The sequence below is a fragment of the Salmo trutta genome, chromosome 5 (genome assembly GCF_901001165.1).
Source record: "Salmo trutta chromosome 5, fSalTru1.1, whole genome shotgun sequence".
NCBI classification, from domain to species: Eukaryota; Metazoa; Chordata; class Actinopteri; order Salmoniformes; family Salmonidae; genus Salmo; species Salmo trutta.
In genome coordinates, this window is record NC_042961.1 from 46403071 (window position 1) to 46422973 (window position 19903).

Consider the following 19903-nt stretch of genomic DNA (forward strand, 5'->3'; position numbering starts at 1 on the left):
GAGGCATGAGAGAGAGAGAGGCATGAGAGAGAGAGAGAGGCATGAGAGAGAGAGAGGCATGAGAGAGAGAGAGGCATGAGAGAGAGAGAGGCACGAGAGCGAGAGAGGCATGAGAACGAGAGCGGCACGAGAGCGAGAGAGGCACGAGAACGAGAGCGAGAGAGAGGGAGAGAGAGGCATGAGAGCGAGAGAGGCATGAGAGATAGAGAGAGCGAGTCGGAGCTGGAGAGAGTTGGAGGTGGAATTATTGAGGATAATGGAATTAAAGAAAAACATTAAGAAAAAAGGCATCAAACAAAACATATTTCATTTTTCATGGCTTCAGACCGCTGGAGTGAAATAGACTGGAATGATCGTTGCCCCCCCACCCCCCCCCCCCCCCCCCCAAAAGACCTCGCCAAAGCAGTCATGGCAATCACCGAAGCTCACAGCACGTCAGACAAAATGAATTTCAAACTGTCGTCATCCTCTGTGTGTGACATGTCCTCCCCCTATACTGTAGCTAGCAACCATTAGTTTCATCGTTAGTTTCATGCTGCTGATAGACTATCAGGGGAGAAGTCTGTCGATACTCTATTGGCCCGGTGTGCAGTCAATTGAAAATGTTCTCACCTATAAAATTCCAGACGCTAGTGGTTTAATCAGAAACTCTGCGCACGCTAAACAACATTATTTTCTAACAGCTTGTATAATGCCATTTGTCATGGTTGAAATGTGTATGCTCAAACGAATTAGTTCAAGGCGGAGTATGTGTTTGGATAAAGGGTGACGGATGACTGTAGGTTTTTCTTCTTCCTGATGTAATAGTGTATGACTGGAATTGATTTGATTCTAGCTACTTTAAGTAGAGTGAGAGAGAGTTTACTCTGGTCATTCAGTAACAGTGGATGGGATATTGAATACTCATATCAATGAACCAATCATATAACACACCGGACAAATTTGAGGACTCCAAGGGAAAAGTTATTCGCCAAATATTGGATAATTCTGCACAAAATCCCCAATTTAGACAAGCCCACTGGGCTCAAGTTTGACCAGCCCATCTGGTATTTGCCCGATCTGCCCTATGGCCAGTCCTTTTCTGGTTCTACTATAGCCACATAGCATGACGGTCAGTTGTTAATTGCATACTATGTGCGTGTCAATGCATGGTTCATTTGTGTGTATGTTGTGGTTTTGCCAGCTCAAAGCCGGAGAGACTGCAGCCATCATTGCCAGGGAGCTGTCGGAACAAACCAAGAGTAACCTTCAGGCGGGGGACATCACCTACACAGTCAAAGCTATGGGTCAGCTTGTGGACCTACTCGACGTGCAGCTTAGGAACCTCACCCCTGGAGGCAAAGATAGCGCAGCCCGCAGCCTCAACAAGGTATGTGTCTGGCGGAAAAGCAATGGCTGTGTGCCAATACTCATTACTGATTTCCTCTCCTCGTCTCCTTCCCTAGGTGACTACTGATCTTGACAGGTGAGAGCAACATAACCAGTGGGCTTTCCAACCTTCTGCCTCGGTTATCCAGATTGTTCAGATCAGTGGTCACCAAGGACACAAGCTGAAGAAAGGAGGATATATACGAGAATGTATTCATAGGTCGAAGAAAGAACTGACTTCACTCAACTTTCTCAACCTGTAGTTAGCGTGTGTTTTCTTCCTCTGAAACTTTTATTTTCCCACCAGCCTGACAAGGCCTTCACACCAGGCAAACCTGAACAGTAGGCATTGTTTTAATGATCTGCGCTCCGGCCCCATACCGAACGATAACCTGCATTATTTCTCACATGTAGCGGTCTGCTGCTGCTCAAGGAAAAGAACCAAAAGCCAGCCAACACGGGGGATGGGGGGGGTGTATTTCGAAGCCTTGCCTCGTAGGCTGCACTGCTTTACAACACCAAAGTCGGTTGTGGTAATCGCTAATTACACCAGCAGACGCGTGGATAGGATTATTCCAAACTAGGCCGATTTAAAATAAATAAATAAATAAATAAAAATGTAAGAGGTTGTACGGATATGCCAGGCACGTCTGAAATGGTGCTCATGCCGCTTGTTTCCTTCTAGACAGAGGAAATGTATTAGATATTGCTGTTTCCTAGACCCAGGAGTGTAGGAGATTTTTGGAGCCTCAAACTAATGCAATTATTCCCGAATTCACAGTTGGGTACACCTAGGGCCACTCGAGCAAGGTGAGATAAAAATAATACATTATGTCTGTCGAAGCAACCAACGGAAAAGCAAACATCGGTAAAATTCAAAATGTCAGCCGTTAATTTGTTTAAGCAGCTTCACTTGTAGTGGAACACGAACACCTGTTTCCCAATAGCTTTTCTTCACCGACTTAATTTCATTGCCGCATGCAGCCAGATGTCCCCTTTGAGGTTTTAGTGTTGTTCCCGCCATTGGAGAGCAGGACGATAATGATAGCCAACGGGCCGAGGAGAAAAACCTGACGTCTTGCACTTGTGGTCACTTCATCGATGGCTTTTACGAGGTAGCCATTTTGAAAATAAAAAATGGAGAACAGGTCAAATTCAAGTAACGCTTTAGAGGAGAGTAACCTTTTCATTTGTTGTCATCACATTATCCTGAAACTGAAGCCAGTGTACTGTGAATATATTTCAAAACAAACAATAGCCTAGACTTGCGTCTTCTCTTTATGACAATACCCCAAAAAATATACTCTAGAAAAGCAGTGCAGCTCAAATGGGAAAGGAATGCTACATTTAGCTCTGATAAAGTACATCAAGGAACTGCCAAATTCTCCCCTAGCGCTCTCTCTGTACTATTCAAGGTTGTCCTCTCCGCTCTGTCCTCCATCCTTTCCCCTTTAATCCATGGTGACTTACTGTAGCAGCCCCTAGCGCCGGTGCTCCCTCCCTCCTCCCATTTCTCTGTCTCGCGCGCGTGTGTTTACCTCAGAGCTCAATCATTTTGACACAATCTGCTAAGAGCTAACAGAATGAAAGATTCCTTTGATAGCAAGCACAAAGTCTCTCTGCCGGCAGACAAAAAGCCGATTGAGTTGGTAAACGCCATGATACGTACCACTTTCATGACCGAAGGGCCATGTGGAAGGCGTCAACAGGACCACTTCCAGGAAAGTGGGCTGACTGTAATGCTTGAGTCCTCCTTTAGGAGGAAGACGGTACTCACCGCAGACAATAAGGAGTGCATTAGCATTTCTTCAAAGCTACGCGCTAGGCTAGTCTAACAGAATAGGCCTCTGTTTATGTATTCTGTTCCCAGCTCAGTCTTACGCGCTAGTCTAAGCTATCAGAATAGGTCTCTGTTTATATCTAGTGTTCTCCAATTCCAGGCAACTAGCGAACTTCCTTTATTTCAGATTGTATAATTCCTATTGGGACACGTGAGCGGTTATGTAGCCAAGCCAGCTGTTAGTTCTCCAGTGCTACTTTGAAATCTCAACCTACTCGATTGACCTGCTAACATCAGTCCCAGGTACGCCACATTTCAGGTTTAGCCCTACTCCTGCAGTGACGAGGTTTCCAGGTTAAATAGTTCCTCTTTTTAGTTCCTTTCTCTCCCCTTACTCGCAGGAACAAGTGGTAACCTTGAAACTCCAACTTGAAAGCGGAGCTAAGTCTCAGCCCCAATCCCCACTTGGACCGTGTGTCTCGTTTCAGTGCTAATTAAGACTGATTCTTTGTGATGTTTTCTATGAGATGGAATCATTAATGTGCATGCCATTTTTTCACACAGTTTATATAAAATGAGAGTCTAATTAGCCAAAGTCGAGAGGTGACATTTTGTTCAGCGTTTTTTTTTTTTACACAAATCAACTGTACTAGTTGTTCGGGCTGGGACCATCTGGATTACTGTCCGGTAATATGGTCAAGTGCAGCAAAGAAGACCTAGCAAAGCTGCAGCTGGCTCAAAACAGAGCAGCACGGCCTTGACTGCACATACAGAACTGACATCAACAACATACATGCCAGTGTTTCCTGGTTGAGGGTTGACGTGAGATGAACTGCTTCTCTTCTAGTTTTTATGAGGGGTATTACTGTAATAGAATTCCAGATTCTCTGCGTAATCAAATAACATTCAGCTCAGACACCCACACGTACCCCACAAGACATGCCACCAGGGGTCTCTTCACAGACCCCAAGTCCAAAACAACTTCATGGCAACGCAGAGTATCATACAGAGACACGGTTGCATTTTTATGTTTATTTTGTTTATTTTAATTAACCTTTAAACCAGGCTTGGCAACTCCCATCTTCAATTACTCAAGCAAACAGCAAAATGACCTTATTTGTTTTTGTTGTTTGTATTATTATATTTATTTGTTGTGTTGTTGTGCATTTAATGCGACTGTCCTCGTGCATCAGTGTTGTGTTACTTGTCATGTTTTTTGTGGACCCCAGGAAGAAGAGCTGCTGCCACTGCGAAAGCTAATGGGGATCCATATAAACAAATCAAATAAACAAATACAAATGATATATTTATTTTCTCTCCATCCACACTGTAAACCATGCTTATGGAACTTGTATGTGTCTACCTTTTGCTAACTGTAACATGTTTTGGTGGTTTTTGCAGCTGCAGAAAAGAGAGCGCTCATGTAGGATTTACGTGCAGGTATTTTGACTCTTGTTTTTCACCCAGCATCCGCCTACCCAACCCATCGAAATGTTTCTGTTTTGGTGTAAGCATGATTGTGACTTGTTGCCGCACCCTAACGTCATGCTTTGTGCTAATGATATTCCTGCCTGTGGAGGCATTTGTTGCTCAATGTTGGGTCTGCTAAGTAAACTTTGACCTCGTAAAATTGTATAAAAAAAATTGGATCCATTTATAGCACTTAGTTCGGCTATGTTTTGGTGCGGATGCAACTATTGCTAGTTAACGTTTTTGATCCACAGGTCAAATTTTGGGGTCGTCACTTTGTCTTACCCACATCCTGATGCCCTAATTCTTACAACAACCCCTAGCCCTGCAACCAATTCAACACTCCTTCCCAGCCTGCTTTGCCTCTTAATGCTGTTTTCATACCCCTGTGTTGTTGTTGTGATGGCTTTTGAAAGAACAACTATATAAATATGTAATGCATACGATGTGATAATAACATTTGGTTGTCATGGATTTCACATGGACATTGGTTGGTCATGGATTTCACAAGAACATTGGTTGGTCATGGTTGGATAGGTTATGCTCTGGATATGCATGTTAAACAAGATATGTTTTTGCTTGAAGGAAATGTCAAACATGGTTTCTCTGCCGGCGATACCAACGACATCTTCACAACACATTTGAGTTTTTTCTTTATTTTGAAACGGCTCTTGGAGGATATAAAGATAACTGTCTTTAATCATCTGTAGTCGTCTACAGCAATATACTTGCTCACAACACCAGAGATGTGCTCCGACGATCACATGATGATGTAATGGTAGCATATACTCACAGCTGTGAAACGATTAGTGCATTGCAATAACCTTCACTGGCTATGCAGTCGCTCAAAGCTACCATCAAGTTAGTTGACTCTTAAGATTTTCCATAGGACATCCAGGCATTTAAATCCGCCACCGACTTCCACGGTCAACAGCTGAAAGTCACCTCATTAAACCTGGAGTCAAAACCCACCCTCCACCAGAACTCCCCTGACAGGCAAGACTCATATGGGGGGGGGGGGGTTATGACTCTTCCTGATGCATTATGCATGTGTCCCCCAATTTGTAGGGACTCTGCCGCTATTTCTTGAGCTCCAGTGTGGAGTTGATATCCAGGCTTGTCAGTAAAATGACATGAATATCGGCTCTGCCTTGAAAAGAGCTGCCGGGTGAGTTGGCATGTACGCACGCTTCCCGCCACAGATGGTTCCTATAGCTTACAGATGTTCTACGTATCTGCGGTGGCGTCACATCTGTTAGGCGACATGCATTGGTTGTTGCAAATCCTCCGAGTTGTGTCTGAAGTCACTTCAATATGTAATGGCGGTTTTATTGTGCGTTTCCCAGCGGATGAAGTGTGCATGTGTGTGACACAGCATACGGCGTATGTATAAGTGTGTGTACGCATTTGTATCAGTTTCCATTTGCTTATTGTTTTACATGCACTGACTAGGAAATACATTCTTTATCGATGATACTGTGAGACAGTGTGTGTGTGTATACACATGTTTATGTGCACACTAGTATCTGCATGTGTGTGTGTGTGTGTGTGTGTGTGTGTGTGTGTGTGTGTGTGTGTGTGTGTGTGTGTGTGTGTGTGTGTGTGTGTGTGTGTGTGTGTGTGTGTGTGTGTGTGTGTGTGTGTGTGTGAGCACACTGTTGAACCGTGTAGATGGCGGCGACGCGCGCCTGACCGTGTTAAACAAAAGGGGAAGGAATCTCGAACTGGAATAATGGAACAACATCTACCAGTCTTCCGTATTCACAGACTTTGATTGCGCAGCGCTATGGCTTTGAGGGACTTTCATTGATTAAGGAAATTGTGTTTTCTCCGACCAGAACCCCTGGTAGTCATCATAAGGGGTATAGTGAAGGCATACAAAAGAAACCAAGGTAGATGCCTCTCTCTGCAGCACCTGCCTGCACAGACAGAGATGTACACATGCATACACACACACACACACACACGCTCTGTTTTGGAACCAGGCTGAGCACACCATGCGCTATGATCGTTTTCAATAAGGTAAAGACATTATGTTAAACGTTCAGCCAGACTTCTCAGGGTGAGAAATAACTTTAAAAAAAATCAAACAAACAGATTATAGCAGTGCGAGGATGGGCTTGGGTGAATTGACTGCCAGTGCACGTCGGAGGGCGCGGATGTTATTGAGATTGGTGATCAGGTATGCACCCCCAACTGCTCGTTAGCCCCCACACTAATGGGCGATTGGGAGAACGGAGCTGGTGTTTGCTCTCTAATGGAGATGAGACGAGCCCGGTTCACCATCTTGATTTAGGGAGTCCATCTTGTTTTATGTGGAGCGGATGACGGCACCCTTCGCATGCGCCGGGTCTATGCGGGCCCATTACGGAATAACACCTGAGAAAGAGATTCAAGGTTGTCTGTAGTAGGCCAATATTTCTAGATACTGTAATTCAACATGTCACATTGTGGAGACGCCTTACTGGAAAGGGTTGACAATATTGGATCCCAATTTAAGCAAAACCTATCTTAGAAAGCTTAATATTAATTTACTCTCTCGTTAGTAGTTTGTGAACAATTGCCTTTGCAGACTACATCAATATAGTGTAGAGCATCATGGGTATTGTCAGTAGGTCCTCTTTGGTCCCTTTTTAAAAGGATTTGTTAACTTGATTTACTACAAACATTCAGTCCAAATCCCCCCCAGCCTCTGTTTTCACCCTAAAGGATGATGTCCCTATCAAATACGTAAAAGGCTTCTGTTCTTTTATTTCAAACAAACATAATCAAAATGGCTCCCTGCTTTCTATCCTCTTTGGTGTATTAAATACTCTCTGGTTTAGTGGCTTTAACACCGTGGTTGTCCAATTACTGTGATTACATCCCCTTTGCTTCAAACTAAGGTCAAACGCCTTCTCTTTAAAATGGCCGCCGACACATAATATTTCCAAAGGGAGACGATTTTCTGCTAAGTATATGTGGAGCGAAGGGATTTATGACATGGTAGAACTTTCCTACGCCACTAAAGATGATAATTGTATCTTGTGTGCGTGAGTGAAGAGCATAGGCCAAGAAATTCCGGGAATATTGTTCGGATATTGGGTTCTGACCCCTTGTTTAACGCAACCCCTTCTCCCCTTCTTTCTCGTATATGGGGGTAATCTAGTGAACGTGTGACTGTAGGAGACGACCTTAGAAAGGCCGGAATTGAAGCGTTGCCTTGTCCATGAGATTCTACGATTTTTATTGCTGGCCAATTTGTTAAAGATGAGGTATGTTAGAATGACCACATACTCATAAAGACCGTTCCCCCTCTACCCAACCCCCAACCACCATTCTGTCCTGCAGTTTACTGTCTACCGACTCGACCCTCGCTATGTTATATGGGCCGTGTCTGTTCACGGTCAGAGTCCAACAGGGATAAGATGAGATCATGGCCATTCAGCGTAAAAGTACCTGTGTCTCAGAGTCGTAAATTCTTAGTTAATTTACCTATAGACCCTTGGACTGCTCATGAAGTGTCTTCCTGCTGTGTTCAGTTAATTTGCAGGGTGAATAGGCTTGACTTGGAGTCATTGTTGACTTTGTGACAAGGTGCTGTTTGCACATTATTTGACAAGGGAGACAATGTTCATATTGACACTCACCTTTGGATGACCTTTCTTGAGTGTGTGTTTACCTGTTAGTCTTTGTACTATGATCTTAACTTTTATCTCATGTATTGTGTGTTTAAAGCCCCACACATTCACTAACATAACTGTCGATAGCGGATATAGTAGTAGTAGTAGTAGTAGTAGTGGTAGTAGCAGTAGTAGTGACTTTCAATGTGGCACTGTCACCTTTCCAACAAGCCAAGCCAAATTTCTGCCCTGCTAGAGCTGCCCCGGTCAACTGTAAGTGCTGTTATTGTGAAGTGGAAATGTCTAGGAGCAACAACGGCTCAGCCGCGAAGTGGTAGGCCACACAAGCTCACAGAATGGGAGCTCCGAGTGTTGTCCTCAATTGCAACCCTCACTACCGAGTTCCAAACTACCTCTGGAAGCAACGTCAGTACAATAACTGTTCATCGGGAACTTCATTAAATGGGTTTCCATGGCCGAGCAGCCACACACAAGCCTAAGATCACCATGTGCAATGCCAAGCGTCGGCTGGGGTGGTGTAAAGCTCACTGCCATTGGACTCTGGAGCAGTGGAAACGTGTTCTCTGGAGTGTTGAATGACGCTTCACCATCTGGCAGTCCGACGGATGAATCTGGGTTTGGTGGATGCCACGAGAACACTACCTTCCCAAATGCATAGTGCCAACTGTAAAGTTTGGTGGAGGAGTAATAATTGTCTGGGCAGTTTATCATGGTTCGGGCTAGGCCCTTTAGTTCCAGCGAAGGGCAGTCTTAATGCTACAGCATACAATGACATTCTAGACAATTCTGTGCTTCCAACTTTGTGGCAACAGTTTGGGGAAGGCCCTTTCCTGTTTCTGCATGACAATGCCCCCATGCACAAAGCGAGGTCCATACAGAAATGGTTTGTCGAGATTGGTGTGGGAGAACTTGACTGGCCTGCATAGAGCCCTGACCTCAACCCCATCAAACACCTTTGGGATAAATTGGAACGCCGACTGCGAGCCAGGCCTAATCGCCCAACATCAGTAATGCTCCTGTGGCTGTATGGATGCAAGTCCCCGCCGCAATGTTCCAACATCTAGTGGAAATCCTTCCCAGAAGAGTGGAGGCTGTTATAGCAGCAAAGGGGGGACAAACTCCATATTAATGCCCATGATTTTGGAATGAGATGTTCATGCAGTGTATTATGTTATTACCATACTATATTGTAGAGGGACAGAAAGAGGGGTAAGTATAGAGAAGGACCAAATGAAAGACAGAACTCAGAAAGACGGCAACCTCACCTATATCACAACTATCACAAATGTTGCAGAAAAAAGACAGAGTCAACAAGATAGGGGGTGAGAGGAAAAACGTGTGGAATAAGGAAGTGGAAAGTGAGAAAGTGAGGGCCACTAGTCTGACTCGCGCTCCATCCTTCTTCCATTCTTCTAAGCCGGTGACGGGAGTTTGAGCTCAGCCAGAATCAATTTCTCTGACCTCGAGTTCATTTCATCAATCAGCACACACACCACACGGGCTGACTTGGACCAGTTCCAGGCCCCATACTAATATCCACCCCTTCTTTCCCCCTTCATTGGTATAAATGGCCGCAGCACGATACATTGGCCCTGTTCTAATCCTTCTAGATTGCATCATTCCTTCATCCCTTATTTGGAATTATCACTGGTCTGATATTGATCTGGATTGGTGAAAGCTATGTATTGGAACCTGTGCTTTAGCCTAGTACAATTAGATCAGTAACTACTCAAGGAAGGGAGAGGGGGATTAAGGACGGATGTAATTCACAAGTATTGGAATGGGGCCTTTTTCTTGCCCAGTCAACTGCTTGTCTCATCCATAGATAGCATTTGGGGGCGGAGGCTAGCTAGTTGATGATTAGCCTTTCCAGACCAGCCAAGAACCAGGAAGTGTTGGTTTCCCTGGGTGGCTTGGATCTTTCAAGAGAGCAGAGGAAACTGGGGGGTGGGGGGGCAGAAACCTAACAGTGGTTGAAAGTTTGGAGCTCTATGAGCCGAACCAGTGCTTTTGACAGATGGAGAAGCAGTCTGGCTGCAGTAAGGCATCCACACTCCTCTACCCCACTACACTGAGTGTGTTGTGCTGCTTGGGTGCATATCTCTCTCTCTCCTCTCCCTCACTCCCCTCCACTCTCCCCTTTGGGAATTAGAGGCTCTCGTGAAAAGGGTGTGGGAGTTTGTGTGTGTCATCCCCAGGGATATACCGTCGATCTCATTTGTCTCTGAAGGCTGCTGGCTAGACGGGTAAACTCACTGCTAAATGTAATTGCTCCAACTTAGTGCCTTCAGAAAGTATTCAGACCCTTTTACAACTTAGTGCCTTCAGAAAGTATTCAGACCCTTTTACAACTTAGTGCCTTCAGAAAGTATTCAGACCCTTTTACAACTTAGTGCCTTCAGAAAGTATTCAGACCCTTTTACAACTTAGTGCCTTCAGAAAGTATTCAGACCCTTTTACAACTTAGTGCCTTCAGAAAGTATTCAGACCCTTTTACAACTTAGTGCCTTCAGAAAGTATTCAGACCCTTTTACAACTTAGTGCCTTCAGAAAGTATTCAGACCCTTTTACTTTTTCCACATTTTGTTGTTTATTACAGTTTGTAATAAATATTTATTAAATGTATATTTTGTGTCACTGATCTAGACACAATACTCCATAATGTCGGTGGAATTTTGTTTGTAGAACATTTATGAAATTAATACAAAATTAAAAGCTTAAATATTTTGAGTCTAGTATTCAACCCCTAAATAAATTCAGGAGTAAAAACGAGCTTAACAAATTGCATTTTAAGTTGCATGGATTCATTCCGTGTTCTATAATAGTGGTTAACATTATTTATTAACTTTTTTTTTTTTTTAAGAATAATGGGAAAATATCGTACAATCCAGGTGTGCAAAGCTCTTAGACATACCCAAAAAGACTCAGCTGTAATTGCCATCAAAGCTGCTTCTACAAAGTACTGACTCTGGGGTGTGAATACTTATGTAAATGAGATTTTTCTATACATCATTTTCAATACATTTGCAAGATTTCTAAGACCATGTGATCACTTTGTCATTATAGGGTATTGTCTGTTAATGGTTGGGGGGGAATCATATTTAATCCATTTTTGAATTCAGGGTGTAACACAACAAAATGTGAAATAAGTCAAGGGGTAAGAATACTTTCTGAAGGCACTGTATATATTTATTCCCCAGCATCATTAAACTTGCTTGCCACACTCTTCATAAAGTGTTATACACTGTTGATGTTGAATACTCATGATTTCTATGATACCCGCCCAAGTAATCCAGATTTACATTCGTAATTGATTAATTCTCTATTATGTCCACAGATAAGCATCATAACCCCATATTAAGCAGCTAAGCCCTGTCAAAATGTGACTTCCTGATTCAAAATTGGGGTCTTTATACTTGAATCCGCACACTAATCAATGCCCTATCATTTCTGAGTATCCCTATCCAAAATACGACTTTATGTCGCATTGACTTGCAAGTGCTTCCCTATTATGTGCCATACCCAAAGACTGCCACTAATTCTGTGGCTTAACACAAAATGATGAGTGTATCATTTTGTTGATGGATCCAGCTTGTAATCTCTGGAAGGACAAATTGCATACTAGATAGACTTCATAACATCCTAGAAATATGTCCACTTGTGGTTGGTTGCCTGTACTCCAAGCTTTCTACTGTCTTTCTTCGATGTGATTTTCATTCATCACTTGAATTTCGTTTACTGTATGTACTGTACCTGAATCTGTCCGTGCTACATTTTGTGGATGGTCCAACACTTAATTCTGCATATCCACCCATCTAACCCACAGCCACTGATGATTCATTCTTTCAATATTTAAACCAGACCTGGCAAAGGGGGAAATATGCCAGCGCCGCAGAGAAAGAGCTCCTTAATTGAGAGCGAATCAACCTCGCCGTCTCCGTTGATGTCAAAAGGTGCGATTGGCTGGAGATAATGAATAATTACATCAAAGTTGGGTGCCTGCCTGCCTTAAAAAAAAAGCCTTAAAAATGACAGCATCTGTGCGCTGAGGAGTGTGGAAAAGCCAGCTGGTGCTATTTGATGTTCCCTTCATCGCGGCCCGCTACGGAGTTGAATACGATCACCACTCTTCCTCTTGTCTGTTCCAGAGATACTCTAGTCTAGCTGCCACTCAGTCCAAAACTGAGACACTTGGAGGCTGATTACTCTTGTGTGTGGATTATAACGTCTGTAATGTTTATAGTATTACTTCATTGTAATCAGTTGAATTCTGCAGGGCAGCTCCCATGTGCTGTTATCGAATTGCATTGCCTGAGGTTTCGTCCCCCAGGTGCTCTGATATCATCTCGAAAACTCCTATTCTCTTTCATAGTCCATTGATGAAAAACGGAACCTGCTGTATCCGCGGGGATCACACCAAGGTATTGCCTGCCACATGCGGCATTGGAGGAGATTCTTCTCCCCCCTCTTAAAGGGCTTAATGTTTCTCCCTCAGATTCTCGCCGGCGTGCATTTACGATCAAGTGCGGCTTCCGTCTTTGCAAACGAGGATGAGTAAATTGGCCTTTGAAGTTGTGGGATATCAGAAGAGGCTGTGAAGATTTCTTTAAAATTCGTATGTTTCCCCACTCTTTTCGGTGCTTTTTGAAAACCACTGTTCAATAGTCCTTGTCAATGTTTGGATTATTAGGTTTTGAGATGAAAGAGCAACTGTGAATGCTGTGCGAACACCTATTCATGGATGGCATTTTATCAGTTATGATTATGCATTTTTCTTCTGTCGCGTCAGAGGGATAGAATGGTTCAGCTTGACCAATTAATATTCTATTCAAATGTCTTGCCATCGGCATTTCTACATCTTTAATTGCTCTAAATTGTTCATCTTCTCCGGAGAATGCTCTCTTTTCTTTCTCCCTGGCTTATTGGTTTCTGACTGTTAATTTATTGTGGGATTAGGGAAAACATAATTGAGGTTAAACAATATTAATAGACAACAGTGTTCCTCAGAGAGTGGTCGTCCTGACGAGCCGACAACAAAACAACCTGTACGCTATTGGCTGCCTGTACTGAATAATATATTAGGATTATTTCACCGTATTCTGTTTCATTGTAATTGTATGCATGTGATACTGTAGCATGGAGCAATATGGGGATTATTGGGGATGAATACATTCATGAAACATTCATGGAAATGCATCAGCCACAGCCTGGCTTTCACCTGTTCTATTATTTAGATAATGTCATTGTTTCTCTTGGAAATATAACAATTACCATTGGCTGTTTGTCTACGCATTCACCTTAGCGCAATGTTGCTATGAGCTATTTGAGATGATTTTCTCGAAAATCTCTGGTAATATCTAACATCTCCCAAGATCCTGCAAACATCTGTGACTAACCTTCCGTAATATTTCTTCCTCTGAAAAGTTCTTAATTGACATCCCTGATAACTACCCCTTTTTTTGAAATGGTCCATTATTAATATCATTGGTGATAGTACAGTCTAAAGTGCTTCCATAACCCGTACTGTTCCCTTCCCTTGCTACCTCCATACTGATGTTCTGGTTGGTTAGCCCCCTCCACTATCTTCATGTCGCTAACTCTCCATGTTGTCTGGTGCAGGCCATGGTGGAGACCGTGAACAACCTGCTTCAGCCCCAGGCCCAGTCGGCGTGGAGGGACCTGAGCACCAGGGAGCAGCTGAGAGCAGCCACCATGCTGCTGGATACGGTGGAGCAGGGGGCCTTCATCCTGGCCGACAACCTGCTCAAGACGGACATCGTGCAGGAGAACACAAACAACATCCGTGAGTACAGACGTAAAGCTATACACACACCCGCTAACACGACACCAACATGAAATTAGATCTTAACACACGCACATACATCCACACAGCGATAGAACTGATTGGTGTGGTAAAAAGAGAAATCTTCAGACACTTATATGTTCACTGGTGAAGACAAGATGATCTGTCAACCTGCCAAAACATGATTACTAGGATGTGTAAGAAATACAGTTGACTGAATGTTGTGCAAACGTTTTCATAGACATCATAGGACAGTGTGATCGCAAATGTTGTCTCATCTGTTGATACCTAATATACTTCTGGAATATATACTTCTGGAATATACAACATTGGTCCTGTACGACTTGGTTTACTTATTTTTATTTAACTTTTATTTAACTAGGCAAGTCGGTTAAGAACAAGTTGTTATTTACAATGACGGCCTACCCCAGGGGCTGGGATTCCAAATAAAGATATAGGACAAAACACATCACGACAAGAGACAACACAACACTACATAAAGAGAGACATAAGACAACAACATAGCAAGGCAGCAACACATGACAACACAGCATGGTAGCAACACAACATGACAACAACATGGTAGCAACACAACATGGTAGCAGCACAAAACATGGTACAAACATTATTGGGCACAGACAACAGCACAAAGGAAAGAAGGAAGGTAGAAACAACAATACATCACGCGAAGAAGCAGCCACAACTGTCAGTAAGAGTGTCCATGATTGAGTCTTTGAATTAATCGGGAATAGCAAAGCGTATTTAGCAAAGCAAGATGGAGCATGGCCCTTGCAACGCCATGATTGTGGGTTTGATTCCCGCTGGGGCCACCCATACGAAAATGTATTTATGCACGCACTTTCGACAAAAGTGTCTGCTTAATGTCATGTATTATATTATAATATTACAAGATATACAAAAAGAGCTTTTTGATTATTTTAAAGGATAAAAGATTAGACAATTGTTCGAGGCAAAGCGAGTAGGAAAAGTGTGTAGTCTGAAAGAACAGTGGCTGTTGTCTAATCACATCTGATTAAACAGATTACTACATTTTCAGCCTCGCCTCCAATTGCCATTAATATTAGCATTAGCCATCCTAATGTGATTATTTTGGTCGTCCAAGGGGAACCAGTTGGGACAAACTAAATTCCTGTATCGTCGCGCTGCGTCTCGGTAAAGAGAGGGTAAGCGAGAGGGCTTTGCTATTCCCGATATAGTGCATTTCTTTTGACCAGAGCCCTATGGGCCCTCTTCAAATGTAGTGCACCACACAAGTCTTAGTGATCATTGTTTGAGCTTAGTTTAATGAGGGGCCCGATTCTAAGTGACTGTGTTCAAGTTCATTCAGAACCTGAATGTGATCCTACAGGTAATAGGATATACTGTAGAACGACCTATCCACTGATTGTTCCATACGCCTAACGGAGGCAAGATGGATATTGATGTAGTACTCTTTAACTACTCTATATTGCTATTGTGTAGCTATTTAGACTACCAAATGGCATGATGCATCAGTTTTAAGCCATTGCCAACATGTGTTCAATCAATTTTATTCATGGAGTGCCTTTGTTACAACTATGAAACAGAAAGCATATGTGTTGGAACGCGGTAACAGTTTATTTTTATAATGACAAAATAAACAAAACGCGAGTCAAATTATGAATACAGCTGTAGCCTAAACATCATTATTAGCGCCAAGTGGCCTTGATACATAGTGAGACTCTGCAAAAAAACAACTATAATTGCATTATAATGAATGTAAGGGCTCTATTTTCAGCTCGCATTAAGGCGGCGCTAGTGTCAAACACGTGTTAGTTTGACATTTTCCAGCCCCTAATGCCAGGTTTGACAAAGGTTCAACAAACTACCTGTCTTATATCAGCTCAGATGGGCAGGGTTTAAATATTTGAGGTGTGTCCTTAAATAGATGATCCAAAGTGCTTATTTCAGGCAGCACTGAAATTTAGACCAATCAAAACCTGGTTTTAGCTGTAACGTAGTGGGTTATGGCATGAATTTTGACAGCAGAAATGCGCACTGCCCATTTGGGCATGGAACAAGAGTAAACTAATGTGCTTTTGGTGCCTGTATACTTTGTATTTAGAAACATAAAAAACAAATGTTTTGTTGTATTTTATTTAAAACCAAGCATATCCTCCCCTCCTCTCAATGAAGTCTTTGTTTTTTGTCTGCCCAATACAATTGCGAAGTAGTCAAGACGGTCGATAAAGGGTTTGGCTCCTGAGACAGCGTGGAAATACATCTTAATCGCCAAAGCTTTATTAAAAGATCAAGTTCAAGAGGAGTAAAACAGCGAGCTTTGCATCTATGCATTGTAGGCAGGCCCACATTATTTTAGCCATGCATGTCCCGTTTTGGACGTGCGTAAAACCTCCTCCATGATGTAGGCTAAGTGCCCATCGTGAAAGGAGAGATGAGAACCTCCTGAATACCAGTGAACCTCGTGTTTACCTGTCAAAATTGCTTGCTTTCTGTTTCATATGTTAAAAACCCAATCCCTCCCTTTGGCCTACTTTAACAAAGGCTGGTTCAACAGCAATGCATGTCTTTTTTTTATCCTGGTGATTTTATGATATCATTACATTTGACATATTATTATTATTTCATTTTTTTTTTACTGATTGCTTGTTTTTCCGTTACATTTTATTACAACCGAACTTATTAGAATGATACACCTTCCTGGTTTTATGGTGACAACGCGCTTGCAATGCAACTTCTGGAGATGTGTGACTGCAGTCTGTAAGATGGTTCCGTTTATGTTCATTAAACATAGGCCTATTTGGGAGGTAGTATAACGGTGAGTGGACGTTCTCCCTTTCTATTTATATTGGATCTTTGTCCGGCTACTGTGAAACGTTTGGATGTGCGTTAAATCCTCCATGGTCTGCGTTGTTTCAATAGTATATGCACACGGAGAGAACTGGTGTCTAAGTGTGGCATAGCCTATTTAAAGCAAGTTGTTCATTGTACTTATTTGTTCTCGTTTTAGGCCTTATGCATCATTTATTTCATCTTGTTTATTGACAATTTTTCGCCTGTTCATGCTCAGCCGTAATGCAATTTACAGTAGGCCTACCCCCTATATCATTGTGAATGCTATTGAAGCCATGCAATTATTTGTGGACGGCAAATGGTTTCAAGTGAAGGTATTTAGCAAAGATGGGTCTACACTTTGTTATATCGTTTCTGGAAGCCATTTAACGAACTGTAACGGACTAACATTGGAATTAGAGTTGATTCCAAGGCAGTCCTGGACATGAAAGACCGTAAATACACAACTTGAAGCAACCACATATTTAGCCATGGAGCATGTTCTGATTGGCCAGTGAGGGGCCAAGCCTCGACACACCCACAACTTGTTTTAGTCATCAAACTCAGCCATTTCGTGCCAACGCCAGCAAGTTAGCCGATAATTGTAATAGTGAAAATAGCCAAAAATATTTCAGACACACCGCTGAACCAGTAGAGCTACCACCTGCGCTTAGATTTACCTTTGCATTAGGTTTGTTAAAATAGAGCCCTAGGTGTCGATATGACAGAAGTAAATAATGGTCAGTTATTGTCAGCTCGTGGTGGGTTTCATTAAACTGTTATCCCTTGTCCTTACAGTTGACACAATTTTCGTAGCTTTCACTTGCTTGACACACTTTGACATACCTTTGTTTGGTTGTAGTGCGTAATGTTCTCCGCTTCGCTCTTCATTGGGTCCACTTCCTCTTTGTCATTCCTCAGCACTGTTGAGGAGTACAACCGCTGTTCAGGTGTCTTATTTTGCACAGAGGGAGGGAGCTCCAGTCTCACTTTGTTCATGCAGGCTCGAGTGTTGGAGAATGTGGTGATGAGGCTTGTGGAACCTTACGTTGGCAAGGGGAGCAATGTCTCCATGGACTAGTTCTGCACTTCACTGTCATTGGCCAAAATAAAACAAGTCTGGCCAAGGAGTGGCAAACGGGGAAAACCATTCAAAAAATGACATGTCCTCCTTAAACTGGTTATATCTCCAGTTCTGTTTGTGATAATACGATTCTAACACCGACAGTGTGTTATATAGACTTATTTAGGAAAAGTCAAGGATGAAGGGGGCATGTCTTAAAGAAATGTCAGTAAGGAATTAAGTGGTTCTAGTGTTGATTTTTTTTAAAATACTTAATTTAATTGTGCTGTTCTCTAGAATATTTGATTGTTGTCTTTCAATTAAGTATAGCTATATCAAGTGTCTCATCTCTGGTTCTACTCATTAGTTGCGTACCAAACTGCACCCTATTCCCTATATAGTGCACTAGTTATGACCAGAACCTTATGGGCCCTGTTCAAAAGTAGTGCACAAAATTCGGAATGGGATGCCATTTGGGACGCATCCCATAGTTCAGGTTACTTCTTGCTATTGATCCTGGGTGCTCTAATAACGACCAATGGGCTCTCGAGGATTCCAAACGAGATCAAATGTCAACCACTAAACATTCCCAGACTCTTAGGGGGCAAGTTCATCCCAGTTGGGAATAGGTGACCTCTCCGTTGGTGGTCACCTGTAAATGTACTTAATTATCTTAAATTACCCTATTTATATCTGTAGAAATTCCTTAACTTGAGTTAAGCTCGGTTCAATGCATCCTGGTCAAGGCCTGCGGGTCTTTTGGGGATTGATATATACTAATAGCAGTTGAGTGAAAGTAGAATGTTGACACTCTCCTCCTACGATAAGCCCTTAGCTGTGTGTTTTTGTGAGAAATGTTCTTCCCTGTGCCCCTGGGGGATGAAACGGGAAGATCTGTTGGATGACACAAACATTTTGAACAACTGGCTACATCAGTTGTTGAATTGTGGACTTAACAAATCAGCAGTTCACATTTAAAACGGTTGTAAGGAACGGGGAAGGGGAAGGAGGCGAGTAAATTAAACATGTTTGCGAGCTGAAGAAACGGCCAGCGTGTATTGAGCATTAACGAAAGATGATATATCTCCCTTAGCTTAAAGGGATTTGGGATTTTTTTAGTCTCCTGCTACCATGGCAACCTAAAAATATAGGTCTGCCAAGTCGAAAGAAGCAGCCAGCATTGGGGAATTAAAAAAATTTGAATTTATTGTCTCTGGCACTCAATTTATCAGGATATTAAGGTATCTTAGCCCCGTTTGAAAGGAAACAAAACAATCCCCTCACGGCGAACTACCTCCCCACCCCCTCGGCAGATGTGTTTTTATATCCTTCATGGAGGTTGTCAGGTTAATCATGCACAGTGACATGTTTACTAGGCCTTGCTCTGCCTAGTTTGCCAGCCAATAAGGTTTGTTTGTCACCCGCGGTCCCAGGTGCCCACCCCTCCAAGTAAATTAGTATTGAGAGACCCACAACATAGCAGTGAGTCCACTGCTTTGATGTTTGCTCTTTTAAAGGCAATTAATGTAGAATGTATAGTGCCTTCAGAAGGTATTCACACCCCTTGACTTTTTCCACACTTTGTTTTGTTACAGCCTCAATTTAAAATAGAAATGAACAAAAATATATACGCAACATGTGAAGTGTTGGTGCCATGTTTCATGAGAAGAAATAAAAGATCACAGAAATGTTCCATACACACAGAAAGCTTATTTCTTTCAAATGTTGTGCACAAATGTGTTTACATCCCTGTTAGTGAGCATTTCTCCTTGCCAAGATAATCCATCCACCTGACAGGTGTGGCATATCAAGAAGCTTATTAAAAAGCACGATCATTACACAGGTGCACCTTGTGCTGGGGACAATAAAAGGCCCCTCTAAAAGGTGCAGTTTTGTCACACAACACAGTGCCTCAAATTTTAACAGGAGTGCAATTGGCATGCTGACTGTAGGAATGTCCACCA

The 19903-nt window shown here is 42.6% G+C and overlaps 1 protein-coding gene across 14 annotated transcripts in view; it reads left to right on the forward strand.

Moving 5' to 3' along the window:
• Positions 1 to 19903, forward strand: part of LOC115194263 (adhesion G protein-coupled receptor L3-like) — a 302955-nt gene that overhangs the window by 219799 nt on the left and 63253 nt on the right. For 11 of the 14 annotated variants that reach the window (XM_029753843.1, XM_029753842.1, XM_029753847.1 and 8 more), the window contains 3 exons: positions 1184 to 1369; positions 4550 to 4588; positions 13861 to 14044. In XM_029753843.1, coding sequence (XP_029609703.1) covers positions 1184 to 1369; positions 4550 to 4588; positions 13861 to 14044 — 409 coding nt within the window. The remainder of the gene's footprint in view (positions 1 to 1183; positions 1370 to 4549; positions 4589 to 13860; positions 14045 to 19903) is intronic. The other 3 variants (XM_029753849.1, XM_029753852.1, XM_029753856.1) reach the window with 1 other exon arrangement.